This window comes from Rhinolophus ferrumequinum, chromosome 5 (assembly GCF_004115265.2).
Source record: "Rhinolophus ferrumequinum isolate MPI-CBG mRhiFer1 chromosome 5, mRhiFer1_v1.p, whole genome shotgun sequence".
Taxonomy (NCBI): Eukaryota; Metazoa; Chordata; class Mammalia; order Chiroptera; family Rhinolophidae; genus Rhinolophus; species Rhinolophus ferrumequinum.
In genome coordinates, this window is record NC_046288.1 from 7,508,430 (window position 1) to 7,534,552 (window position 26,123).

The following is a 26,123-nucleotide window of genomic DNA, read 5'->3' on the forward strand; positions in this document are numbered from 1 at the left end:
CAAAGCTATAAAATACGATTCATGGCCAAGACAGAAATTAACCAATAGAAAGAGACCCAGAAATGGCAGAGATGATGGAACCTGAGGACAAAGTTGTTACTATACCTGTTATAAACATATTCTGGATGTTCCAGAAGGTGGAGGAAAATATTATGATGAAAAGAGAAATGGAAGATAGAAAAAAGGACCCAAACGGAACTTCCAGAGATGAGAAATCACAGTATCTGAAATGAAAAATATACTGAGTAGGACACTGTGGGAGAAAAGATTAATATTAGAAGACATAGTAATCAAAACTACCCAAAAGGAAACAGATAAGGAAATAAACCTGAAAAAAACTGAACTTGGCATCAGCGGCTTGTGGGACAATATCAAGCATCAAACATAGGTGTAGGTATAACTATAGTCCCAGAAGGAGAGCAGAGGAAGAACAGAAAAAAATCTGAAGAAATAACCACTGAAAAATTTCTCAAATTTAATACAAACTATATGCCCACAGATCCAAAAAACTCAATAAGCCCTAACCAGAATAAACAAATAAAATTTTGCCAAGGCACACTGTAATCAACTCGCTGAAAAGCAATGAAGAGAATAAAAGTGGTCAGAAAATAAAACAAGACATTACATTCAAAGGAATAATGAACACCACCAGGCTTGTCATCAGAAGCTACCAAAGACAGAAGACAATGGAGAGAGAACATTAAAGTACTGAAAGAATATTCAATCAACCTACAATCTTTTATGCAGAGAAGTACCATTCAAAACTGAAGGCAAAATAAAACTTAAAGAATTCATCACTAGAAGATCTCTACTATGAGAAATGTTATTTTTTTAGGCAGAAGGCAAATGATAACCAGATAGAAATCTGGATCTGTACAAAAGAAACAGAGAACACAGAAATGATATATATTTGGGTAATTTTTACCAAAAGGCATTTGGTAAAGGCATTTTTACCAAAATGATAACACACATGCCATGATCTGGATGTTTGTGTCCCCCCAAAATTCCTATGCTGAAACCCTAACCCCCAAGGCGATGGTATTGGGAGGTGGGTCCTTGAGGAGGTGATTAGGCTCTGCCCTCATGAATGGGATTAGTGCTCTTATAAGAGACCCCAGAGAGATCCCTCCTGCCTTCTTCTAACACTGTGAGGTTACAGGAAGTGAAGCGGGCTCTCACCAGACACCCAATCTGTCCAGGCCTTGATCTTGGACTTCCCAGCCTCCAGAACTGTGAGAAATAAATTTTTGTTGTTTATAAACTACTCAGTCTCTGGTATTTGTTAGAACAGCCTGACTAGACTAAGACAATATACTGTGAGAGTTACAGCATAAATATAAGTGTATGATAACAGCAAAAAGTATGGGAAGGCGAATGTAAAGGTTCTTGTATTATACATGAAGTGGTATATTATTTGAAGAAAACTTGTGAAAATTTAAATATAATATACTATAAAGCCTACAGCAACCGCAAGAAAACTGAAGCACAGATAATAGCTAACAAGGCAATAGTGGAAATAAAATGGAATCGTAAAAAAAAAAAAAAAAACCCAAAAACTCAATCCAAACTAAATCATCAAAAGAGGAAAAAAAGCACAAAAAAGAGATGGGACAAATAATGGGAAAAATAGCAAGAAAGGAGATGTAAACTTAACTGTACCAATAATTATATTAAATATAAATGGTTTAGGCATCTCAAGACAGATAACGTCAGACCCAAATATACACTATTTATAAGAAACCCATTTTAAATATAAAGACACAAATAGGTTAAAAGTAAAAGAATGGAAAAAGACATATCTTGCAGACTTTAATCAAAAGAAAGCTGGAGTGGCTACATTTTTATCAAAGTAGACTTCAAACAAGCATTATTACCAGAGATAAAGAGACACTTCATAATGCTGAAGGGTCAATTCTTTAAGACATAATACTAAGTGTATCTAAACTTAATATCTGAGCTTCAGTACATGAAACAAACAAAGAACATGATAGAAGTGACAAGAGAAATATTATCGTTGGCGAGTTCAATGTTCCTCTCAGTAACTGACAGAACAAGTAGGCAGAAATCCATAAGGACACGCAAGACCGAACAACACTCTCAACCAACGTGACCTAGCTGACATTTATGAAACACGCCACTGAACAGCAGGGGAATATTCCTTCTTTTCAGGTACACATTAGATATTCATCCCAGCAGATCATATTCTGGACTATAAATCAAGCCTCCATACAATTAAGTGGACTTAAATTATACAGGATATGTTCTCTGACCACAGCAGAATTAAACTAGGTATCAATCATAAAAAGATTACCTGGAAAATCCTAAACACCTGGAAAATAACACAAACAACATACTTCTAAATAACCAATGAGTCAAAAAGGAAATCACAAGGGAAACTGGAAAATATTTTAGACTGAATGTAAACAAAAATACAACATCTCAAAACTTGTGGGACAGAGCTAAACAAAATAAAACAAAAAAGGATTCAATAACAAATTTGTGTGACAGTCTATTTTAGCTGAATGGTGGTTGTTATTATTCATCATTATGTAAAACAACTTAATTCACTGATCTTAACTGATACTCTCCTTAAAAGCAAAGAACTCTGCTGGCTGCTACAGGGGATACCTAGAAAGAAAACACTACTCCCTTAATCTGGCAGATAAAATTGAGGCCTTTACCTGAACTCCAAAGCCAAGCTATAGGAGATAGGAGCTTTAAGTAGTGAAGACACAGTATGATCCCAGGACAGGAGTGGGAGGCTGTGTGAAAGTAGGAGGAGGAGCTTGGGCCCTGAAGCAGGACATGGAGAGAGCCGCGCGAGTACACACAGGGCTCTAGGCGGAGGCCCAGCGTGATGAAAGACAGAAAGCAGAACCCACCAAAAAGGTAGGTGGCAGGTTCAGTGAACAGCTAATTCAACTTCGCCACAACACAAGTGTCGCAGGCATCACATACATAAGACAGGGAGCTTGGGACTGGATTGTAAGCCTGGATTGCCCTGCAGACTGGACTTGGGCCAGAACCTGGGTGTGAGTCCTGCGTCTAGTATTGTTTAACAATGTGACCATGGTCCAATTTCTCCACTTCTCCGAGGCCCACTTTCCTCCTCTGTGAAGTACACTGAAAGCATCTCTGCCTGCTGTGGGAGCAACTGCACCACCAGACACACGGTGAAGTACATACAGGCAGAGGGAAGGTACCGAAGGCTTCGGTGAGGTGGAAGGTGGCCAAGTGACCCTAGGGCTGAAGGAAGATGAATGACACCCTACTCATGTGGATGCTGGATGAGAAGTGAAAAAAATGTGGAAATAAGGCTACTGTAGCAGTGCAGGCAAGGAGCAGCAAGGGCCTCAACCAGCAAGGCGGTGGCAGAAGCACCATGAAAGAGGCAACCAAAGGATTGACTGAGGATGAATAAAAGCCAGGAAGGAGTAAAATGGAACCTGGGTCTAAAGCAGCAAATACATGGGAAAATTTGACCCCTACACAGTAGTTAGGAAATAAGCCCTATTTTCTAGAAAGTTTCTTCTAAACAAACTTTGACCCATACAGTAACAAACAGCTGACTTTGGGAGGAAAAAAAATCTCATGTAATAAAATATTTAATACTAGAAACTATGCATCTATTCAAAAAGCATCTGGTAAATAATATTTATACATAACTACACAAATGCCATTTAGTAAAACTCTGTATCTGAATTTTACCATATAATTTCTAACATCTATAAATTTCCACACATGTTGTCATTTTATTTGAAAGTTGCAATAATGCAAAAATTTACGAATGAGGACACCACAGAAAACTACTACTGTGTTATACTAACACACGAGAATTCACCACTGAATAAACCTTTGGTGCTGAAGTAGCAGAGCCAAAGCAGGTAAAATGTGAAAAAAATCAGCACGGGGGTAGGAAAGAAAAAATGATTTTTCACTAACTTCTCTGCTGTAATAAAAAAATTCATTTAAAAAATGCAATCAATCAAGAAAGACTAGTAACTCAAATTCAACAAACACACCAACATAACAGAAAACACCCTGTTTGAATCAAGTGTACGGGCTGTTGATTGTGTGTGAATGAGTACAATGGGAACTGGTGCCTCAGCACTTATGACCTATGGTGACCAGGCTGAAAAACAAGACTTGATTTCACTCCAGTAGAACCACTGTCACATACCTGGACCTGGCTCACTATGTAACAAACAAGATGACCATTTTCCAAAATGATGATTAGAAATTACATTTGAATAAATGTTCATGGAAATTAAGTTTGAAATTCAAATGCTATCCAAAAACAATATAGCACCCAAAGTGAAACCAGATTCGATCTGATTAGCTTATTCTAGTAAACCCAATGGTGAAGATCCGCTGTTTCATGAGAAGGAAAAGTTTTACCACCTTATCTAAGAGATATTCAGAACAGTGTCTACTGCATGCCCATTTATAAGTTACTTCTAAGCGAGAGCTTCAAGAGGTCTGTCACTACAGCTTTTTGCTTATCATACTACTTTTTTGCTCAGAATCAGAGTTAGTTTAGAAAGTGTATACGTAGAAAGAAATTCGAACTAACATCCTGGGAGTAACTTATTAACTTCTTTGCTGTAGTATGCAAAAACAAACCTCAAAAGGCAAAAAAAGAGGGGGGGGGGAGAGGGAAACATCTGGATAGGCTCCAGAGAACTCACCCGTGCAAAGTCAAACGCGTATCTGTAAATAAGTTTAAAGTTGGTAGAATCATTTAATAATGATCTTAAGTAATCCAAAGTATTTCTGAGTTTTTCTGTTGTATCACATCTAGAAAAACAGAACAAAGGCAAATTATAACCTGAGTTTTCTTTCTTAATTGGGGCAGTAATATAAAACACAATACCAAAAGACAGAATAAAAACCCTGGAGTTGGAACATATCTGTGATGACCGATTTTTTTCGTACAATTTTTATTTTAAAACATTTCAAATGTATAGAAAAGTTGAAATAAGCACCCGTATACACATCCCCTCAGTTCACAACGAACGTTGTCACACTTGTACTCTCATACACACACTGTTTTCCGTACCATTTAAATGTAAGTTGCCAACTTAATGACACTTCGCTCCTAAACACTTAAATACCATCACTCTTACTATTCTATCAGTGTTAACTTTCTTAGCTAATATACAACCCACATTACCAAAGTCCAAATTGTTCCCCCAATTTTCTTTATAGCTGCTGTTTTTGTTTTTTTCCAAACTAGGATCTAATCAAGGCTTATGCATTACATTTTGCTGTCATGTCCCCCTAGTCTCTGGAAGGGTGTCCTGCTTTGTTTCTGTCTTTCTTGATAACATCATTTTAGAAGAGATCAGACTAGCTGTTTTATGGAATCTCGAATTGTCAGAAAATTTCCCTATGATTATATTCAGGTTAAACACTCATGGTAAGAACACTACATGTGATGCCCTTCTCCGTGCACCCCAAGAGGAGGCTGGTAACTTCAGTCTGTCCCATTACTGGTGACGCTGAGCTGATTCACTTAATTAGGGTACTGCCCATCAGATGCCCCATTTAAAGGTACTTTTCCTCCTCTGAAATAGCATGTAATCTATAGGATGATATCTTGAGACTCTGAATCCTGTTCCTCAACAACATTTCACCAGTGGTTTTAGCATCCATTGGTGATAACTGCCTGAACAGATTTTACATTTGAAGATACAAAATGGTGATTTTTCTAACTCTATCATGCTTTTTCTATCAAAAGTAATTTCTATCAAAAATTACTGGCTGTAATTTTTCTATAAAGAAGAGTTCTATTCACCACTTATTTTTTGGACTTCAGGATTTTTGTTTTTCATTCAGTTTTATAATCTATTACTGTCTTTATTCTTTTTGATGCACAAAATGTCCTCATTTGGGCAGCGGCTCCTTCAAGCGGGCTCCAGGGTCCTCCTGACATGCCCCCGTCAGTCTTGGAGCATGTCCTCACTTTCTGACACAAGACATTCTAGCTCACCTTGTACTTTCCCTACCCTAGATTTGAAATCAGCTATTTCTCTATTGAGCCCTGGTGATGATAACCCATTTTTATAGGTAAGTGGCACACTGTTTATTTTTCTTAAGGAAGCAGACTAATTGGTTATTTTTACGAACTAATTTAGTTTGTAACATCTAGCCCTTAAAAATGAGAACCAAGAGTCACCATTTTCACCAGCAATATCAAAGCTTTTCAATGCTGGACGTATTTCCCTGTGCTTTTTCTATAGAGCTTTTCCCTGCTACTAAGTATAGATAATATACATAACAAGTATTATCAATGTAAATATTGTACTTTATAAACTAAAATATGGTCCATAATAGAGCACACTGATCTATTTTTAGCAATAAATTTGCGAAAGCTAACTACAAAAACGTCATCATAATCTATTGAGATAAAATCGCTAACAGCCAAAACTTAGAGCAAATGTTTCATTTCTGTGAGTCTATGAGGTGTGATTACCACATACAGTGAATGTTTAAATAGAAAAAAATTATTACAGTAAAAGGCACACTGCCATTAATCCCCCTCAAAATACTCCCCCTCACTTCGAACACACTTATCCCATCGTTCTTGCCACTTTCTGAAGCAGTTCTGGAAGTCCTCTTTTGTGAGTGTCTTTAGTTGTGCTGTCGTGGCTGCCTCGATGTCCTGAATCGATTCAAAACGTTTTCCTTTCATGGTCATTTTGACTTTGGGGAAGAGCCAGAAGCCACACAGTGCCAGATCCAGTGAATAACGTGGATGAGGACACACCGTTATGTTTTTGACAGTAACTGCCATATCATAAGCAACGTGTGACACAGAACATTGTCATGACAGAGGATGAAATAAAGACACTCACAAAAGAGGACTTCCAGAACTGCTTCAGAAAGTGGCAAGGATGGGATAAGTGTGTTCGAAGCGAGGGGGAGTGTTTTGAGAGGGATTAATGGCAATGTATCTTTTACTGTAATAAATTTTTGTTATTTAAACATTCACCATATTTTTTGATCACACCTCGTATAACAATTTAGAATGTCCTTATTTCTTTCTGCTATTTCAAAACTTAAAAAAAGATTAAAATTAATGATTCTGGAAGTCTAATTAGACTATTAAAGAAGACTTCTTTAAGGAACTAACACGTAATCTGATAGCTGAAAGACAAGCAGAGATTCGATGTTTTTGGAGGAGAGGGCTTTCCAAATAAAAGTAACAGCATGTGCACAGGCCTAGTGGTAGAAGGAAGCATGGCAAGTCCAAAGTCCAAAAGAAAAACACTGTGACTAGACTGAGTAGAATAAGAAGGGAAGTGGTACAAGCTGAGGTTGAAAGGGAGGTAGAACAAGACCATAAAGACTTTCTGTGGCCCACAGTGTTTTATTTTTTTATTGAATCCTAGAACCAATGGAAGCCACCTCCTACCACGGGAGAGACCACGATCAGGCTTCCATCTTGAAAACCTCATTCTGGATCCCTGTGGAGAAGGGTTAGGGAAGGGAAAAAAAGAAACACTGATAGCCTAGTTAGAGCTCTAGTGCCTGAACCCCACTGAGGATAAAGGGTACAGAAAAAGACAGTAAGTGGGAGTCTAGGAGGGAGGTGTGGGAGCAGGGCTTACTTTGCACTGGGTACTCTACTGTATGGTTTGATTTATTACTGTGTATATAAATAATATTTTATTATAACATGGGGGAGGGTCAAAGAGGAGGGCATAGTAACCGTAAAACCTAAGGCAGAGGTCCCTGGAATCTGTACTGGAAAGGAATATTACAGACCAAAGCCACAGGAAATTGGCCAGATTTTGGCCAGTTTAGTTTAATCCTGCCCAATGAGCGGAAGAGCAGTTGTTTGTTGAAAAGATTCAAGGGCAGGAACCACTCATTTAAATAACTTCACAGGAAAAAAAGTAGCTGGGAGTCTTTGGGTAGAGCTGCAAGGCGAAATGTCAAGTTCTGCAGCACGCCTGGGAGTGAGTCCAGCCGCCCTGGCAAAATACGTCCCTATGTTTAAAAGATGATCAGAAGTCTTGTCTGGACTGTGAAGCATAAAATGCCCAAAGTAAAATTTTCACTTCATTTATCTATTAAGGATAGTTACATGGGTTAGAGATAACACTGTCAATGAAGAATTTAATCTGCTTTAAAAGGGGCTTTGTCCTGCAGAGCCCCTGGACTAACCCCCACTAGGGAAACGGGCCGCTGAGTCACCCTGTCTGAACCATAGGGTGCCATCTAGTGGCCATTCAACAGGATGGTCTGCAGAGGTGACTCGGTTCTAGTTCTAACAAAGGGCCTGTGAAGAAACAGGCTTGGGAAGTTGAAGCAACAAGCCTGAGATTTTTCAGAAAGCAGCCACATCTTCACTCCGTTTCCCCCTGCTTTGCTAGGTACCACGTATAAGAAAACTCATAGAAGTTGTAGAGTGACAGTGCCACACCACTATGGGGCATCACGTGCCTAAACAAAATATACACATTATCATGGGATCATCTATTTGAGTTTTGCTGCCACAAAACACATGCAGAAGCAACAGAAATCAGGACAATCATCCTCAAAGGTTATAAAATCAAAGGTAGTTCTCCCCCCATTACCCAGAAAGGGCCTTCACCCCTTTATTCAGTCAGCCCAAAGGTTATTTCCCAGCCCATCATCAGTTCTATGCAAACTGAGCTATAACTCTAACATACTTGGTTTTGTTTAGCTTAAACATCCCTATAAAGCTTAATTCATCAGAGGTAACCTTAAACCCACATGTTAGAACGAGGCAATAAATAGAACAAACGATCAATTTAAACAAGAACTGTGCTTCCTCTGACTAATGACCGAGGGAGCTTGGGGACAGAATTCCCCACCAGCTGCGGCCACTTCCTCCAGCACTCACAAAACCCGGCCCTGCAGAGGCCATGCCCACAACTCCCCTAGACAGTGGCGAGACTGGTTTCTGAGTGCCCAAGCGTACGCCACACTTTATCACTTCACCTGCCTGCCTTCAGAAATGCTACCAGAGACACCCAGGAAGAGGCCAAACTGATTCAGAACTCTCTGGTTCCAAAACCCACGCGTGGGCTTTCTATTTCTAGCACACTCCCACTGTGTAGTAACAACAAAAAACAGCCTTTTAATCAAATCTACTAGTATATGAAAATGCAGATTTTGTCATATACACTTTAAAGTTTGAGTCCAAAACAGTTCACTGGACAGGTTTAATAAAACCAAAAATGAGCAAAAAAGCAAAAGAATCCAAAATAGAAGATAAAACAGATCATTCGAAAAAGGACTACTTACTACTATCTTAAGAGCATATAAATGATTGAGCAGAGTTTTCTTAGTTACTGGGTGCACGAACCTACCAATACAGTACTTATTTAGTTAATTCAAGCAGCATAAAGAGAAGTGACCTTATTACTTTTGATCTTTTGCCTGAACATTGCTTCCAAGCCTCGGCCCCAAATGGACTTTGTCTTGTTCGTGGGTTTTGTTTCTCCAGGACTAGAACACAGAGCTTGGCACATCACTGCCATTCAAATATTTGCTGAACAAATGACAAATCAAGGGAGGCTAGAGGGGGTGAGGGGTCGAGGTTCTTAAAACATGAAGCTGGACTATTTTTGAACTACAAAGAACCTTACAGGTTATTCTGAGTAATTATCTCCCGTGTTGATGAGGAAACCAGTCTCAGAGATTCGTATCACAAAAAGCAAGCAGATTCCTCAATGCCTTTACATGGACCAGGCTTGTCAGTGCACTCTGAACTGCAAGGACCAAGTAGCAGCATTCCATAGGAGCCCACTGCCACCACCTGTGTCACACAAAGTGGCAAGCAGAGTCTCCAACAATGAGCCTGTGGAGTGTTCTCCTCAACCCCAAACATACATATAGACATTTTCCAGGAAACTGTGTATTTCATTTCCCAGGTGGTGAGGCCGTGAAAACACATGGGCAAAGCCTGGCAATATTCTTTTGTAAAGGCAAATGTAAAAAAGAATCCATAACTATACAAAAATGGATATTATACTTATAAGAAAAATGAAAATGTGCCTGAAAAAATGTTGACAGAGCCTCCTCTGAAGCCTTAAAATAACATCTTGATATGGCTATGCAGTCATCATTACAAAGACACTTTAAAAAAGAGCAGCCATCATGTACTCTACTCAGAAAGCAACAAACCAAGGCAGGAAAACAATGAGTTAATAGGCTTAAAACCATAAGGAGATGTTTGCTAACACAATACGATTTTTAGAGATTTCAGAGACTTAATCCTAAATTCTAGCGCATGCTGAGAGGAAAGTGTAGTTGGAAAAGGGTGGTTTTGGCTTTTAACCTAAAACTCATTTGCCATCAGACAATAGCAGCACAGGAAGAATGAGAAGTCTTGGGTTTTCTTCCCATCTCTGCCACTTACTTTTACAAATCACATATCCCCTCTGAGCCTGTTTCCTCATTTGTAAAATGTACAAGGATCAAGACTGATCTTTCTCGGCAGCCATGAGGCTCAGATGGAAAAAACAGTATGAAGACTTCATAAACTACTAAGGCACAATGCAAATAAATAAAGCATTATTATCAATAACAAATGGACAATGATACTGAAAGTTGACATATTCCAAAATTATTTAAATAAAACAAATCCATTTCAATTCCAATTTTAATCTAATAAAAATCAAAGTCTATTAATCCCAGTTAAAGTGAAAAGAAAAAGAAGTGATTCAAAGTACTAGATCAAAGCTACTATGTTAAAAATTAGCACTTCATCTTCCAATACCATTTGAAATGTTTAGTCATCCACCTCAACTGTACCCTTCACTGCGTAATATAGAACAATTTGCTTTCTTGAATGACACTTTCAGCATGCGAACACACACATGTGTGCGCACACACACGTACACACACCACACCACAAGCACAAAGCATACACTGATTTTTTCTTATTCTGGGTCAGGTAATTCCAACAGAATCTTTATTGCTACTTTTTAATAACTAGAGTAAAGAAGTCCCAATTTTGCCTGAAACTAAAATATATAAAATAGAAGATATGAAACATTTTTACTTTTAAGTTTTGCTTTACTCAATTTTTTCACACTGACTGTAAACCAGATGCTAATAAGCCTTTGCTTGTAAAGCTCTACCCCTGTGCTAATACAGTACCCACTAAACACACACGTGGCTACCAAGCACTTGAAATGCAGCTAATGCAAATTGAGATGTACCGTAAATGTAATACACACATCAGATTTTGAAGATGTAATACGAAAAAAGGATGTAAAAGAGCTCATTGATTTTTTAACTATTGATTACATGCTAGAATGATAATATTTGGGGGTTAAATAAAATACATTAAAATTAATTTTACCTGTTTCTTTTTACTTTTTTTTAATGTGGCTATTGGAAAAATTTAAATTACACATGTGGCTCACATGCATGAGAAAAGGCTGGTCTATTTCTATTGGCCAGAGCTGTTCTAGAGGAATACTAAAATAAATATACATTATATAAAAACTTTATATGGTTGCTCAAATTCAACCATAATAGCCCTCCCCTCCTCATCATATAAAAATGGGGCTTGGCCTCGACACCCATGGCCGCAGATCACCTGGCCTTCCTCAGTCACCCATCCCAGGCTCGCTGAGGTCCCAGGGAGGAGGCAGCCCGCTTGGGAGGGCAGGGACCCCCGCAATGCAGTCTCAGGACTTACTGTAGAGAAGTCATTCCTTTTAACCATTCCTGTAGAGTAAAATAACCCATATTTTGTGCATCCAATTTCCAAGCTAGGACAAGCATAACTACCTGTTAAAAAAAGAAACAGAAAGCCCAATCAAATCAGAACGACAGATCTCCTCAGTTAAATACATTAACATCTTGTCAAATGCTTCTGTTCACAGTAGTTTAGTCACCGAAATACGAATGAGGTTAACTTCAAAAGAATGAGTCCAGTTTGGCAAACATCTAGAAGTTTGATAATTCAGTCTGCTGACAAGGGCTTGGAGAAACATGAACTCTCATGTTGCATGATGGTGCAGTGCAAGGCGCTTAACCTCTCCAGAGGGCAATTCTGCAGGATCTACCAAAATTAAAACCAGTTACTGACTTGGCAATTCCACCTGTGGAGAGTTATCTTACAGACATACCTGCACATGCACACAAGGTGTAGAGTCAACAATACTTACTGTAGCAAGAGATTGAAAACAAACACACGTCTACTAACACGGGGCTAGTTAAACACCTCTTTGCTAAATACATTCCGCACAAAGGAATATGCTACCATTAAGACAAATACAGTAGAGCTATCGGTACAACCGATAGGGAACAACCTCCAATATTTATTTAACGCAAAGAGCAAGGGGCAGAACAGAGTGTTACGAAATAAAAAGGTGGTGGTGGAACATATACAGTGGAGTTGGATCACAAATACATTAATGTTTATAAATTCAACTACATACGCTGGGGGGGATTATTTTAAAGTAGCCTGACCTTCCACTTAAACAGCGGCATGCCTGGTATGTGCACGGGGCAGCAGCACGGCCCAATCACGTCTCAGTGGGCGCCACACAAAAAAATCAAAGTCACTGCTATGATGGTAGGATTATGTGTACTTTTTCTGTTTAAAATTCCCTTTCATCAAATATCTATCAAGTCAGTACATATCCATTTTTTAAAAGTTACCAGGTGTGTTAGACTTTAAAAAATCTAGATTACGAGGTAGATTATGGGAGCTGGTTAGTAAATCAATGTATCTACATATTGTACACATCATCATAAAATTTGATGAACTTAAAAATGTGAACTTAAAAAATGGCAACTTAAGAGACTCAGAAGAATTGCCCAAAAAGAAGAGGTTATATGTTCCTTAAAATGTTCACGTTAGTGGATTTTCTCCTCATCTCTCGGCTTTTCTTAGAATTCTGACTCCTGTATATCCATGTACCTCGGTGAACAGCCCCCCATTTCTTAATTTGGTATGTTCTCAATATCTATACTCAATCCTCTATTAGAAAGATTACAAGCTCCACATAAACACTTATTAAGTTCAAAAAATGGTGAGGGCACAAGAACACAGACACAGTATACATAAAATATGTCTAAACTGCCAAGCAGATATTCACAATGTTTCCTTACACAAAATAGACCTTTTTTTATGATAGCTAATAAGGAAGCTAACTACTTAAATAAAGGATTTTGCCATTACCTTACTAAATGAAAGAAGGCTTGAATTTTTCAAGCCTACTCAAATTTCATAAGCTATAAATACCAGGCAAGGTGAGAGTTTTAAATACTTTAAAGTGCTTACTCATCGAGGAAGACAGCCTTTTAAAAACTTTTTTGCCACTTGTTTCTCAAATGTTAACATTTCTGAAATTGGGATATATCCACAATTAATGTCGTATTAGAGTTATTTAACTACATTTTTTCTTTTTCAGTAATGATACAAAATAATACAACTTCTATCAATGGCATCTTAGGATTGAAGTACGGTAATAAATACTTTAAAATAATATTCTAAATTTGGCCTTTTGGTCTTCCATGTGCATGATTCAACATTTCACGAATATTTCTATTTCTACAGAAATAGAGGACTCATAAGTGCCTCAAAGAGGGTAACATTATAGTAGCAGCTCTCTTTTAGTAGAGTCCTGGTATTTGGGGGTGAGGAGCTTTGAGGAGCTGCCATCTCCCCTCCTTTTTTTTCAGTTAGAACCAACATCAGCACCTCCTCCCACAGACAGGCCTTTCCACCTGCGAAGAAATGCTCATCTAACCCCCTCACACCTCTGGCCTCCCTGTCTCCTCGCCATCGCCCTGCTGCCCACCCCTGCAATCGATTGATCACCCATCATACAGGGACTACTGTCCTCTGGGTGGGATCTCTGGATCCCCTCTCAGGCCCAGCTCACTCATACTGTTCAGAAAACACCCTGCCAACCTTGGCCCACATTCCGGCAAACACTTCCTTCTTAAAGTCAGTGAAATGTTCTTTCCTATGTCTACAACTGGTCTGTGGACCAGACCAGGAAAAACACTATTCACCCAGTTGTCCCCAAACCATTCCACCAAGGTGAATAATTATCAAGATACCAGAACTAGATCATACTAAAATTAAAAATACAAGACAAAAATCCTGCAGTAAGTTGGAGACATTCCAAAGGCTCTTTAGAAAACGTAAAGTGTCATTGAGGGGAAGTGGTGGGGGACAGAGGCACAGAAATGATACTGAAAAAAAAGGTTTCATAGAAAAGTGTAGTCTCAATTCCTAGTTTTCTTTCAGGACACTATATACCCTGCAAACAGTCTGAATGAAGGCGACGCTCTCTTGAGATCTCTTCCAGGTCATAAATTCATTTAGGATCTAAGACATATTTGTTAAATTGGAGGCTAATGCAATATTAAACTACACAGTTAATGATCTGGGCATTTGTATGAGCAGAATTTTTCATTTTCGTGTAAGAGAGAAGATATGGGAACAGGAAAAAATACTCAACAACAACATGATAAGAACTAGGCAAAAATAATTAAGCATATAAAATAACTTCTAATTAAATTTTTAAGGGAAGCACTTAGGGCCTTTACACTAAAAAGCAATTGCTTTCTAAGCTAAATTCAAATGGAAGTGTAAGAGTTGTGAAAAATTCTTGATAATTACATCCTATCAAAACACTTAAGAACAATTTTATTTCAAGTCCTGGATAAATTCTACATTAGACTAGGACAACTGCGGAGGGAGACAAAGGGACACAAGGCCATGACGTGGTCCCCCAGTTGATCTATCACTGTGGATACTCATGCCCACATCACTTTTTTAAAAATCTAGTTTAATTATTTTATTACTGCACCTTTAAGATACAAGAAATTAAACAAGAGAGACAAAAGGACTGCAGTTACACTATACCAATGACAACAAAAAATTTCACTTACAAATCAAATTAGAAATGGAACTTATTTGTTAGATTGCCTCATAAAAACTAACACCCCATTACTCCTTTCTTGGTGCTTTAGTAGTCAAGGGACAGTAAGGAAAACAATCCACTTACTACCCCCCCCAACTTTGTCAGTCAGACTTACGTTTTCTGGCTCCACACCGATGTCTTCACAAAACTTCTCCATGCCTTCAGGACCTACAACATCATCAGTACCTGGGATGAAACGCAATCTTATATAAATTAAATCTAACCACGCACACTATTACTACTGCACTGTATTGTCGAAATATTTATTATTAAACTAAACCAAAATCAAATAACACTTAAGGGCTATAACTCCTCCTTTTCTGAAGAAAGAAATCACTGAGTATAAATTGAAAAATATTCAGGAATTTCAGTTATATCATTAAAGGATTCTGCTCTCTGCACAATCATTTAAGTCAGTTTACCTCCAGGTCCTTCACCCTATGGACATATGGTATATACAATTTATATATAATTTATGTCTACAGATAAGGCTACTGAGTTCAATTTCTGCTCTTTATTAAAGTAGCTTAAAGCTCTATTCTTATTTTGGTTATAATTTCAATACATACAATAATTTTTAGAAACAGCAAGGAACCACATAATGTTCTTTATAAAATTAATTGAGAACTAACGTAACTGTTTCTTTTACACAGAAAAACAATCAAGCAGTCTTTCTGTTCTTGATAAGGTAATAGAGCTTTCTTCCCACTCTAGCTTTTGCTTTGTGTCTTCCTGAAAGAACTGTCCACATGTTCCATCTCTACTTTATCTCCCATTCATTCTTCAACCACTGCAATTTGGTTTCTGCTCGTCTCGCCACTGAAACTCTTCTTGCCAAAATCACCAACAGCCCCCTAACTGCCAAATCGAATAGACACAGTCCATCTTTGTTTTATTTGACCTCTCTGTGATATATGAAAATTTGAAGTTCTTTCTTTACAACACTTGTGTCCTCCCATGGCTGCTGGAAAGTGTCCTCTCACCTGGTTTCCCCCGCCTCTCCTCTTCTAGCCTGTTTATAGGTTCCTTTGCTTCTCCCAACTTGTTAAATTTGATGTGTGGAGTTCCGTCCTTAAACCTCTATACACTCTCCTTAGGACATTTCAACCATACTTGAGGTTTCGGGTATTACCCAGATCTCTTTGTAGCCCACATTTTCCCCCTTACTTTTGAACTGTCTGGCTACCCCACCTCTTCTCAACTGCCACGAAGAAACTCTCCTTCTGCCCCAAACATACTCCTCCTGCATTTCCCATTTTCAGCCACCACCTCACTGAGCCCATGACGTCCCCATGCCAAACCTGCTTATCGTCCTGTACTGTCTCAACTGGTGGCATCACCAGAATAGAAACCTGGGAGTCATCCGGATTCCTCCCTTCTCCTACACTCTCCACATCCAATCAGCGATCAAGTGTGCTGCCAATTTTCCTTCCAAATAGTTCTTAATTGCACTGCGCTGACCTATTCAGGCTTCCTTCTCTCACTTCGATTACCACAGCAGTCTCCTCAGGGGCTCCCTAATTCCACTGTCTACCCTCCTCGGACCCATCCTGCACACAGCCACCTGGCTTAAAATCCTTCAGTGGCTCCCTACTACCTAAAGCCCCAAGTTGATGCCTATTAAATAAGGTACCGTATGATCTGGTACCTCTCTCCCTCTTCAGCCTCATATCTTTCCACCTCCAAATTACGTTTCTTAGAAATAATCAATGAATATTGCTGAATGAATAAAAATTAAGACTCAGAAACACTTCCTTACCTGTGGCTTGCTCTGCACACCATCCTGACACACAGCCCCCACACTACTCTGTGCCTCAGCCCTTCCTCTCCCCTTGCCCCATCTTACCTGGCTAACTCCTTCAATCCTTAAAGACTAACTCAGACAGACAACCACCCCAATCTCCCCACCCCCAACCATCAGAGGCTGGGTGTCTGGCAGTCCTCTGTGACCCCACGCAATGCTAGGAATCATGAACCACAATGAATGTACAGGGAGGTTGTCCTCAACAAAGGATGACTATTAAAATCACCTGGAACACTTGTTGGAAAGTCTCATGCCACTTCTCTCCTTCAAATCCTATCTCCCCCTAACCTCTAAACTCAGGTCCTTCCTCATAATCTGGCCAGAGCAAATCCTTTTTCTCCACGCTGTTTACTTTAATCATAAATGTGCTATTTTGTTACAAAATGTCTTGTTTCATATATTCAAATCTGTTACCTTTTTCTGGGTTTTTTTTTTTTCTCCTTTCATATTTTAAATATTTTTCTATGTACTCCTAATTTTCTTAACTTTATTAAGGGAAAAGTTCTTAATCAAATAAAATTTTCTTAATTTTTAATTTAGTTATTTTTTGCTACATTAACACACAAACATGATACAAAACTTCATTTAAAAATGAAAGTGAAAAATAAAAATATTTAGAAAGCAAAAGTTTCCCCTCAAACCCCTCCCTACTCCCCAGAGACAACCATTTATTAAAGAGTTTAAGAACCCTTCCCAAAATTAGCCATTTATAGAATCTACATACATGGAATATGTACATATTTATTTGCTCTCTCTAAGTTTATCCAGGCAATTCTCTGTGGCTTTCCAGATATACAATGATATAATCATTTCATCTCCAACAAATGACTATTTTTGTCTCCTCTTTTCCAATATTTATGCCCCGTCTTTCTTTCTGTTGTCTAACAACACGGGCTAATAACTTCCAAAACAATGGCAAATAAGAATAGTCAGAGTAGCCATCTTTCTGTCATTCTTGACTCAAATAGGAATACACATAGCATTTTATCATTTGATATGTTGCTAGTTTTGGGTTTGAGACTACAAGTACCCATATGTGCACACTCATGTATATATTACACAAATGAGACATTAGTAAATACAGTAAACAGAGAAAACTTGCCTTCTCCCTTCCTTACCAGTTAGACATATGTCCTCCCAGACCTTTCTGCTATGCTTTACGGATGTGCAAATATACAATGAAATGCAGCTGAAACATGTTTATCTGCACACACGGGTTCGTGCTGTGCCTATAAATTCTACCCCTTGGTGTTTTCAGTAAATATGCCTGATAATCTTCCTGTGCGTGTACCTACATTATCTACTTGGCTCTGTTAGCTGACAAATTCTACATTACTCCACTGTAGGTGAATGCGTGTGTGTGTCTGTACGTTCATCATGTCCCACTACAGTAAAGTATTTAGGCTGAAATTAAAGAGTAATTCTCACAAGGAAATATCCATCTCTTCCTATTTTGCTTAGAGGTTTTGTTTTTAGGAAAAGACGCCTTTTTGGTGACTACCAATAGGACTCATTAGAGGTGGGTACATAGAGCTTTAAAAAAAAGTTCCCTTGTAATGCCTTTTAAATTCCTGTCTTTGGTTTCCATTCTTCCTGATTGAAAAAAGCTCTTTCCCTGTAACCTGTTCTTGAGCCTAGCCAGCCACCTGCACTTCCCAGGCCGCTGCACTAGGCCTGACTGTCTTCCAGCTCGCTCTCCCACTCTCACACCCGCCCTCCTGGTGACCGTCCATGTTCTCTATCAATACTCATTACAAAGATGACACTTCTCAGTTTGTCTGTTTGCCACACTAGGAAATGAGCACAGCACTTCTGCTGACTGTACTGCAGAGCCTGGCACACAACAAGCTCTCAAAGGTTTGCTGATGTAGATATGCTGTGCAGTGGGAATGTTAAAGTTATCCAGGCTTTTTCCTTTTTTCCACATTTTACACAATGCCATTGTCATATTCATTGCATGTACTTACATCTATATGTTTTAAAAGAACAAGTCTTTAACAGTATTATTTGCAATGGCATAACTCTACCAAAAGTCATTATTTTATCCTAAAAATATTAAAGTATAGCTTGTCAATCAACATTATTTAAAAGCTATTCATGGGGTGACCGGTTAGCTTAGTTGGTTAGAGCGTGGTGCTGGTAGCATCCAAGTTGCCGGTTCAATCCCCACATGGGCCACTGTGAGCTGATCCCTTCTTTAAAGAAAAAAAAGCTACTCATAATCCTGCTATCTAAAGCAACTTTTCTTTTTGTCTCACTATCTTTCCCATGCACACATTTAGCTCTAGTTGTAATCACATTATTCATTGGAATTATGGTTATATTTAGACTAAGTTTATCAATTAATCTGTAGAATTGAGCAATCTTAACTCTGACAAATATGCCACTGACTAACACAAAGTGGGGTTTGAAGATGGTTTAAAAAACCATTACAGTTAAAATCATAAGCTATGCAATGCCCTGGTGGCAAGATTCTGGAGATACATTTAGAAGACAGATATACTGACCATAATCTAGAAAAAAGTGGTCCTCCCACTTTCCCTGCCATTTTAAGCAGGGGACCCTAACTAAATATATTTAACCTTTTCACGATGGGCCAAGACCCTCATGGCCAAGTTCCCGTAACTACACCACGCTGTGGCGCTGAGGCAAACGGGGCCCCACTGTCTTCTTTGGTAGCTTTTAGTATCTCTTCCTTCGCTGACACTTAGCACCTGCTCCTGATCCCTAATCTCATTTTGGAGAACCAAAAACAAACGATTCTGCTATAGAACTTAATCCAAAATAACGACTACGGGCCTACAATCGGGACCTGCACAATTTTGATGACCTGCATACGTGACCTTTGTGTGAGTGCACAGTGCTGGCCCGTGTGCTTGGCTTACTTCCTTATTCTTGGACATACTCCCAGAAAGTGGAAGTTATTACATACATTATTTATATAAAACTGGTTATTTTCATTCTGATAAAAAAGAAATGGGATTCTGGTTTCACACGGAGGTCTAAATAATAGTCCCCCACCTTCCTCCCAACATCCCTTCTAAAGTCACAGAGAACTGAAGTAGCAAAGTATAAAAGGGAGTGAACCTATAACCACAGAGAACAGGACAAAGAGCCCCCAGTGGAGCGGGCTCATTTATTAAATTTCTGAGAAACAGATACTGAGTTGATAGGGATTTAAAAAGGTGAGAAGGCTGCATCCTAGAATGTGCAAAGGAGGGCTGGGTTAACTGGCCAGGCAGAAGCTGGAGGACCTGGGCTCAGGCAGCAGGAGCCATGGAAAGCAGAGAGCAGGTCCAGGAGCAGAACTGAGAACTCTGGAAAGAACTAAAGGTCCATCCAGGTGAAACAACTGCACCACCGAGGTCCCTGCTGCCCCTCCACTCCACTCAGAATTAAAGTGCAGGGAGTCCGCCCAAACCAGCTGGCTCTGTACCAGGGAAAGCGGACACATCGTGGGTGGTAAAGCCCTCCTCATTCCAGCATCTAGGGGGCCTGGGAACTCACAACCTGCTCCCCCAGATTCACCCCACAGCACAACCTGTCAGTCATCCTTGAATAATACTGATCTACAGTTTTTATTCATGTGGTTGGGATACTAAAAGTGAAACAGCTACCACCTGGGGCTTTTAATTATTCCTAGTTTCAAATCATTTTCCCTATTGATAAGATATGTGAGATTAGGGAAAAGGGGAGATTTATAAAAATAGGGATAGCCACACCCACAGAAACTTCTTAGGGATGAACTATAAGGAACCACACAGCAGGGATCTCAAGGAACCTAAAGAATGTGGCTTAAGCTTTATCTCAAATGTCATCTTTGTGAGCTAAAGCAAAGAAAACAAGAAGGAAAACTATAGCCTGATCTCTTTTTAAAAAAAACAGAAGTGTGGCTGCTACTATGGAAAAATTCGTATTTGTTCATAAAGAAAGACACACAAAATAATCAAAACAGCTGTACTATGATGGTGGGATTAAGTACACAGTTTTTGTTTAATATCTCCTTTTTAAATTTCATAACAATAAATGTGAACCAATAAAAGACAGCAAAAGGTCTTCATAATCAAAGTGATACAAAACAAATATGAGAAAACTCTTAATTCATTCCAGCAGCCATATACCAGACACCTGGAAAACAGCCAAGCACTTTCACTAGGAATACAAAATGTCTTCAAGAAATCTGTGTTTTTATGACCTAAATGTGAAAACAGAAAAATTCTCATACTATGTAAGTGTTTGTACTAGTGGCCACGCCCCGCAAATAAAATTCAGCTCAAACGAGTTCTAGTAATGAAGGAGAATTCACTAGAAAGATATTGGGGTAGCTCAGAAAAATCGAAAGAATCACAGGAGCAGGATCGTATCCTTTCAAGTCCATCACTGGAAGAGAAAGATGCTCTTCTCCCAGCTTCAATCTGAAAATCCCAGGGGCTTTTATATGACTGGCCTGGCTGGCCTAGGTTACCTTCCAGCCACTGGAACAAGAGCTGTGGCCAGAAAAGGGGTAGGGTGCGGGCAAATGGCAAGATCAGGCCGTGGGAGAATCCTCGCTTGCATATCCAATGAAAGGGTGTCAGAACTAGTTGTGAACAATGTCCTAAAGAAGTACAGAAAAGGCTATTCAGCTAATTAGGGGGCTTTAAAGATGTATAACAGCTTCTCAGATGGAAAATGGAGAAAAGCACCAGGCAAAGAGATGGCAGGGAATTAGTGGTCTTTCATCCTGTTGGTAGCAGGGATTTTTAAGTGGGGTGGGGTGGAGGTGGAGCGATGACAGCAAAATTGTTTGAAGGTTGCTGGGATAGTCAAGTTGATAGGAAATAAGATAGGGAAAAGGAAAGGTAAAAGAACCTTCAGCTCAAACTTTCTGAAAATTTTTCTTTTTCTCTGTTTCATACCATACACAGCTGCAATATAACAAATAAACCCTAGATTTCACTATTACACTATCCAACCAATTATAATAAGTTGCAAAAATGGGACTGAATTTAACACATTTAAATGACAAAACAAACATTTTCTGCCAAAAGATCTTTCAATACAGACACTTAATATAAGAAATTCCATTGCACCACAGAAAGGTTCAAAGCAGCAAAGCTTATTTTAACTTTGATGTGTAAATCAAATAACCACCCAGTACCGGCATTCTAAATAGGTTTCCTAGCAATCCAAAGTATTTCTCCCAAGTACATTTCATCTTTTCAGTTCCCTTCTAGTGTTCTGAATTCTTTGGCTTAGCTGCTGGCTATAAATAGTAGGACATTTGGTGATTTGTTTCAACTATGTTCTCTCCCTCAAACAGGGACACACACACACACACACACACACCCCAAATTCAAAAAGTGTACACATTTTTTAATTCCCTATTTCCTCGAAGTAGTCCTTACTTTTAATACTGAGGATCGGTCTCAGATGATACAAGTGATTACCTACCTGCATACTCATAGAACCACTCTAAGCACCTCTTACTTGAAAAGGCTTCTTCTTCAGTCTTTATTCTAGTTGAATCATATTTTCTATACATGCTAGAAATTGAGAAAGCAGTTTTAAGTCATTTAAAGTAAAGACAGTGAGCTCTTTTAACTAGCAGATAGATTTTATTCACCTACCCAAACCAGACATCTATTCAATCAGTATTTCAAGTATATTTTAAATATTTTACTTCCTGTTTTGGGAAGCTTCAGCTTTTACAACTACAATTTTAAACATAGTCACACTCAATACAGAATCAAATGGTAACCACTTAATACAGGCTTTTCTCTGATTAACAAAGAATCCATAAGAACTGAATACAACAGGTATTTGACAGACTCCCTTCTACCTGACTAGCCAGAACTAACTACAGAATGATAGTGAGATACAGTAAGAAATGCTTACAGTGTTTTCTCCAATTGATGACCCTAGAACTCACTTATGTCTCCACATTAAATTCTCCTGACTTCTGTGTCTTACAAGTCAGGTTGGGCACAGAGCACACTCAAAGGAAGAACCTGTCACTATTAGACATCTCAAGAGAACATTAAGAAAATAAAAGAAACATCAAACTATGTCCAAGCCTCCAGGGGAAAAAAAAGTCAGGTGTAAGGTTGATGAGATAAAATCCCTTGGACGGTTTCTTGATTAATATAATCTTAAAAACCTCAGGAGAGAGACGTATAGAGAAACCCTGGCTTCTGCCATTCTCTTACAATTCCCTAGTGTTATGAAGACAGCCAGCATCAGCCAGAGAACTGACTTGGGAAGCACAGCAGCCTCCTCCTTCACACTGTGGCTTCCACAGGATTTCACAATGACCTGGGGCTGAGGAATGAGATATTCCTCCGGGGCGGGGGTGGGGGGGGTGGGAGGGGAGCAGGGAATGCAGTATCTCTAAAACAATGACTTGGATAGAAAAATAATGAATATATATTTTTCTTATCCCTTATTTATATATAAATTGCCTAAACAGTTATAAACATTTATGAATATAGTTTTTATTCACATAGTACATAATATAAAAATCATATGTATTTTTTAAATGAGCATTTACTCATGACCTTGACATTCACCAGAGTACCTGTATATACCTGATAAGAGATTTTGAGTTTTAATACTAAAAAAAAGAACATGGTCATAGCATGTACTGAACCTGCAAACCACCAGTTTTATATTTCTTCTATAAAAGGTTACCATACTACCTGGGAACAAAGGTGGGTACTGGCCAAGGGTTCAAACAGAGATGCTCCAATCCTGAGCCTAGATATTCCTGTCTCAGCTCAAAGTCTGTAATTGGTCAATAATCTGGAGATCAATATATGGCACTGTAATGTTTGAATTGCTTAAACATACTCTACATAAAAAAGGACAATGGAATACCATTCAGCAAATAAAAGAAAAATAATATTGATACATGCTATTACAAGGATGAACCTCAAAAACATTAAGCTAAGTGAAAGAAGCAAGACACAAAAAAGATCAACTATATAAAATGTCCAGAACAGGCAAATCTGTAGAAAGTAGATTCATGGCTGCCTGGGGGTGGGAACAGGGAGTGACTGAATGAGCATCAGAGATCTAACAGGTAATGGAAATCTTTTAAAACTCGTTTGTACTGACGGTTGCACAACTCTAACAACTTCGTAAAAATCACTGAGTTTGTACACTTAAAATGGATGAACAATGTGGTATGTAAATAAGGTGTTTTTGTAAAAAACAACCAAGAATGAAACTCAGATAATGCTATAGTTCCCTTTCCCTTCGATGACCAAGGAAATGCTGTCAGTAAGAGCACCTCACACCCTTCTGCAACTCAACTACCAGTTTTTAAACTGGCTTTAACATACTAAATTGTATTAGACTGGTGAAAAATAATAAGTGCTATATATATACAGTCACAAAATGTTATGTGATTATTAGAATTTAACAATGCCCCGAAAATCACATCAACACCACCACGGAATTACATCAAGTAACCTGGCTTTGTAAGTCTAAAAATCATTGGTCTAAAAACATTGCTGATGATTCTCTTCTAAATCACTGCTATCTTCTTTTAGATAATATTTTCTCCTCATTAGGGATATGAACAGTGACATTATTTTCATATTTTCAGAGTCCATCTCTCTATCCCTCCAACTGGGTTGTAGCTTATTAAGTAACACAGCAAGAAAGAAATAGAAAAATTTCATCTTGATTTACAGATGTGAAAATTCAGGCCCATTAGTGAAGTGACCTACAGGGCAACAATGGAGGGAGACGGAAAAAGGCAGAAAAGATTAAAACTCTGAGGTCTGTTCATTGTTTTAAAAAAAAATTTAAAAAACCCCGATAAACTTACTTATTAAAATTAGGGTGAAAACCATAAAGAGGCCTAAAATAAACAAGTCTAACAGACCTTTGGAGTTACCAAAATTAACAGTGCACTTGTCTGAAAGAGAAGTGGTTGAAACAGTCTTGTGTTCACAGGTCCTAACCAATTCTCACTCTTCTAATAATAAAAGTCAGGCAGGCTTAGAGGATGCAATCCAGGCAGCTCTGTCCAGCCGCTGTCCGGGCCCTTGCAAAGGCAATCAGAGGATTCCTGAGGTGGTATTTACTGAGGCTCTCACAGAACGGATACATACCAATCCTGGGGTCCTCAACAGGCACCGACAGCAAGCCCTTAAAAGGAAAGAAAGAAACTCTACACCAGTTTTGGTGGATCAGTGCACTAAGATAAAACTTTAATTTCTAAGAATACAAATGACCTAATTTGTTTTTATTTTATAAACCCACACATAAAATAAGTGACAGGAAATAACCATACTTTGAAAGTCCACCTGGCAGAATGACAACAATGTTCCCGTTGGCATCTGTACATTTAGAAAACCCACACTGGACTAGGCAGACACGTGACTCTTTGACACATGACGACATATGTCATCAATTTTGATCTACGATCTCTGCCACATACCTGTCATGTCTACTTTTCTTGGCAGATAAATCATCTCCAGAGGCAGGTCTTCTCTTTTTCCTTGGTGGCATCACTTTACTAAAGCAGTCCGAAGAACTACAAGACCGCAGACTTCCTACAGAACAAAGAGTCAATGGGTACAAGATTAATGCACGCCACATCACAACTCTTCAAAAAAATATACCCCACCAAATGAGAAAGCTTCGTGACTGGTACTGTAAATGGTTTAGATGTTATCTGTAAATGCTATGAGGTGAAAAAAATGGTTTTTAGCTCCTGCTCGAAAAAATGTTATAGTCAAGAAATAAACTAGCAATGACAAATAAGTTAATACTTTTTCTGCCCAAAACCACACCAGAAATAGAAGTTATCACAACTTCAATTTACTCTCCAAAAATACTAATGTAAACCATCTCAGCTTTCAGCTTCTCTTACATGTCGATGTTCCTTCAAAAAGAATTGCACTGCTATCTCATTTATGTACTTCACCAGGCAAGGCCAGCTCAACCAGTCACCTTTCATCTAAAATACATACAAGAACATCAGTCCTGACACTCTTCAGCTTCAGGAGATATCTGGTTTGGGTTTTAAAAAAAAAACAAAACAAAAACAGGATTTGGATATTTTTAGGAAGAAGACTGACATGATCTTGAGCAAAACTTCCATAATAATTTTGAGATTTTTTTCCTGCAACTTGAAGAAGATTCTGCCACTTGCAGTCAGGGTTTTCAGAAACATACCTTCATTTGTTAAAAATCAATATTAAAATAACAACACAGAACACGTATTGAAACCTTACTGTGAGCCAGGCCCTGTTTTTAACAGTTACTTACATGTATTAACACACTTAACATCATGAGCTTATGAAAAAAGAACCATCACTACTGACCACGCTGATGAGAAAATGGAGGCAAAGAGAGTTAGGGAAGCAGCAAAACTGGGATTCAAACCCTGACAG

At 38.6% G+C, this 26,123-nt stretch overlaps 1 protein-coding gene across 3 annotated transcripts in view; it reads right to left on the reverse strand.

Annotated features, from left to right (window-relative positions):
• The window catches only part of DCUN1D4 (defective in cullin neddylation 1 domain containing 4), a 66,899-nt gene that overhangs the window by 11,919 nt on the left and 28,857 nt on the right, over positions 1-26,123 (reverse strand). For all 3 annotated transcript variants that reach the window (XM_033106289.1, XM_033106287.1, XM_033106288.1), the window contains exons 4-8: positions 25,166-25,280; positions 22,171-22,262; positions 15,049-15,119; positions 11,687-11,778; positions 4,689-4,797 (exon numbers count right to left, since the gene is read on the reverse strand). In XM_033106289.1, the coding sequence (XP_032962180.1) occupies positions 4,689-4,797; positions 11,687-11,778; positions 15,049-15,119; positions 22,171-22,262; positions 25,166-25,280 (479 nt within the window). The remainder of the gene's footprint in view (positions 1-4,688; positions 4,798-11,686; positions 11,779-15,048; positions 15,120-22,170; positions 22,263-25,165; positions 25,281-26,123) is intronic.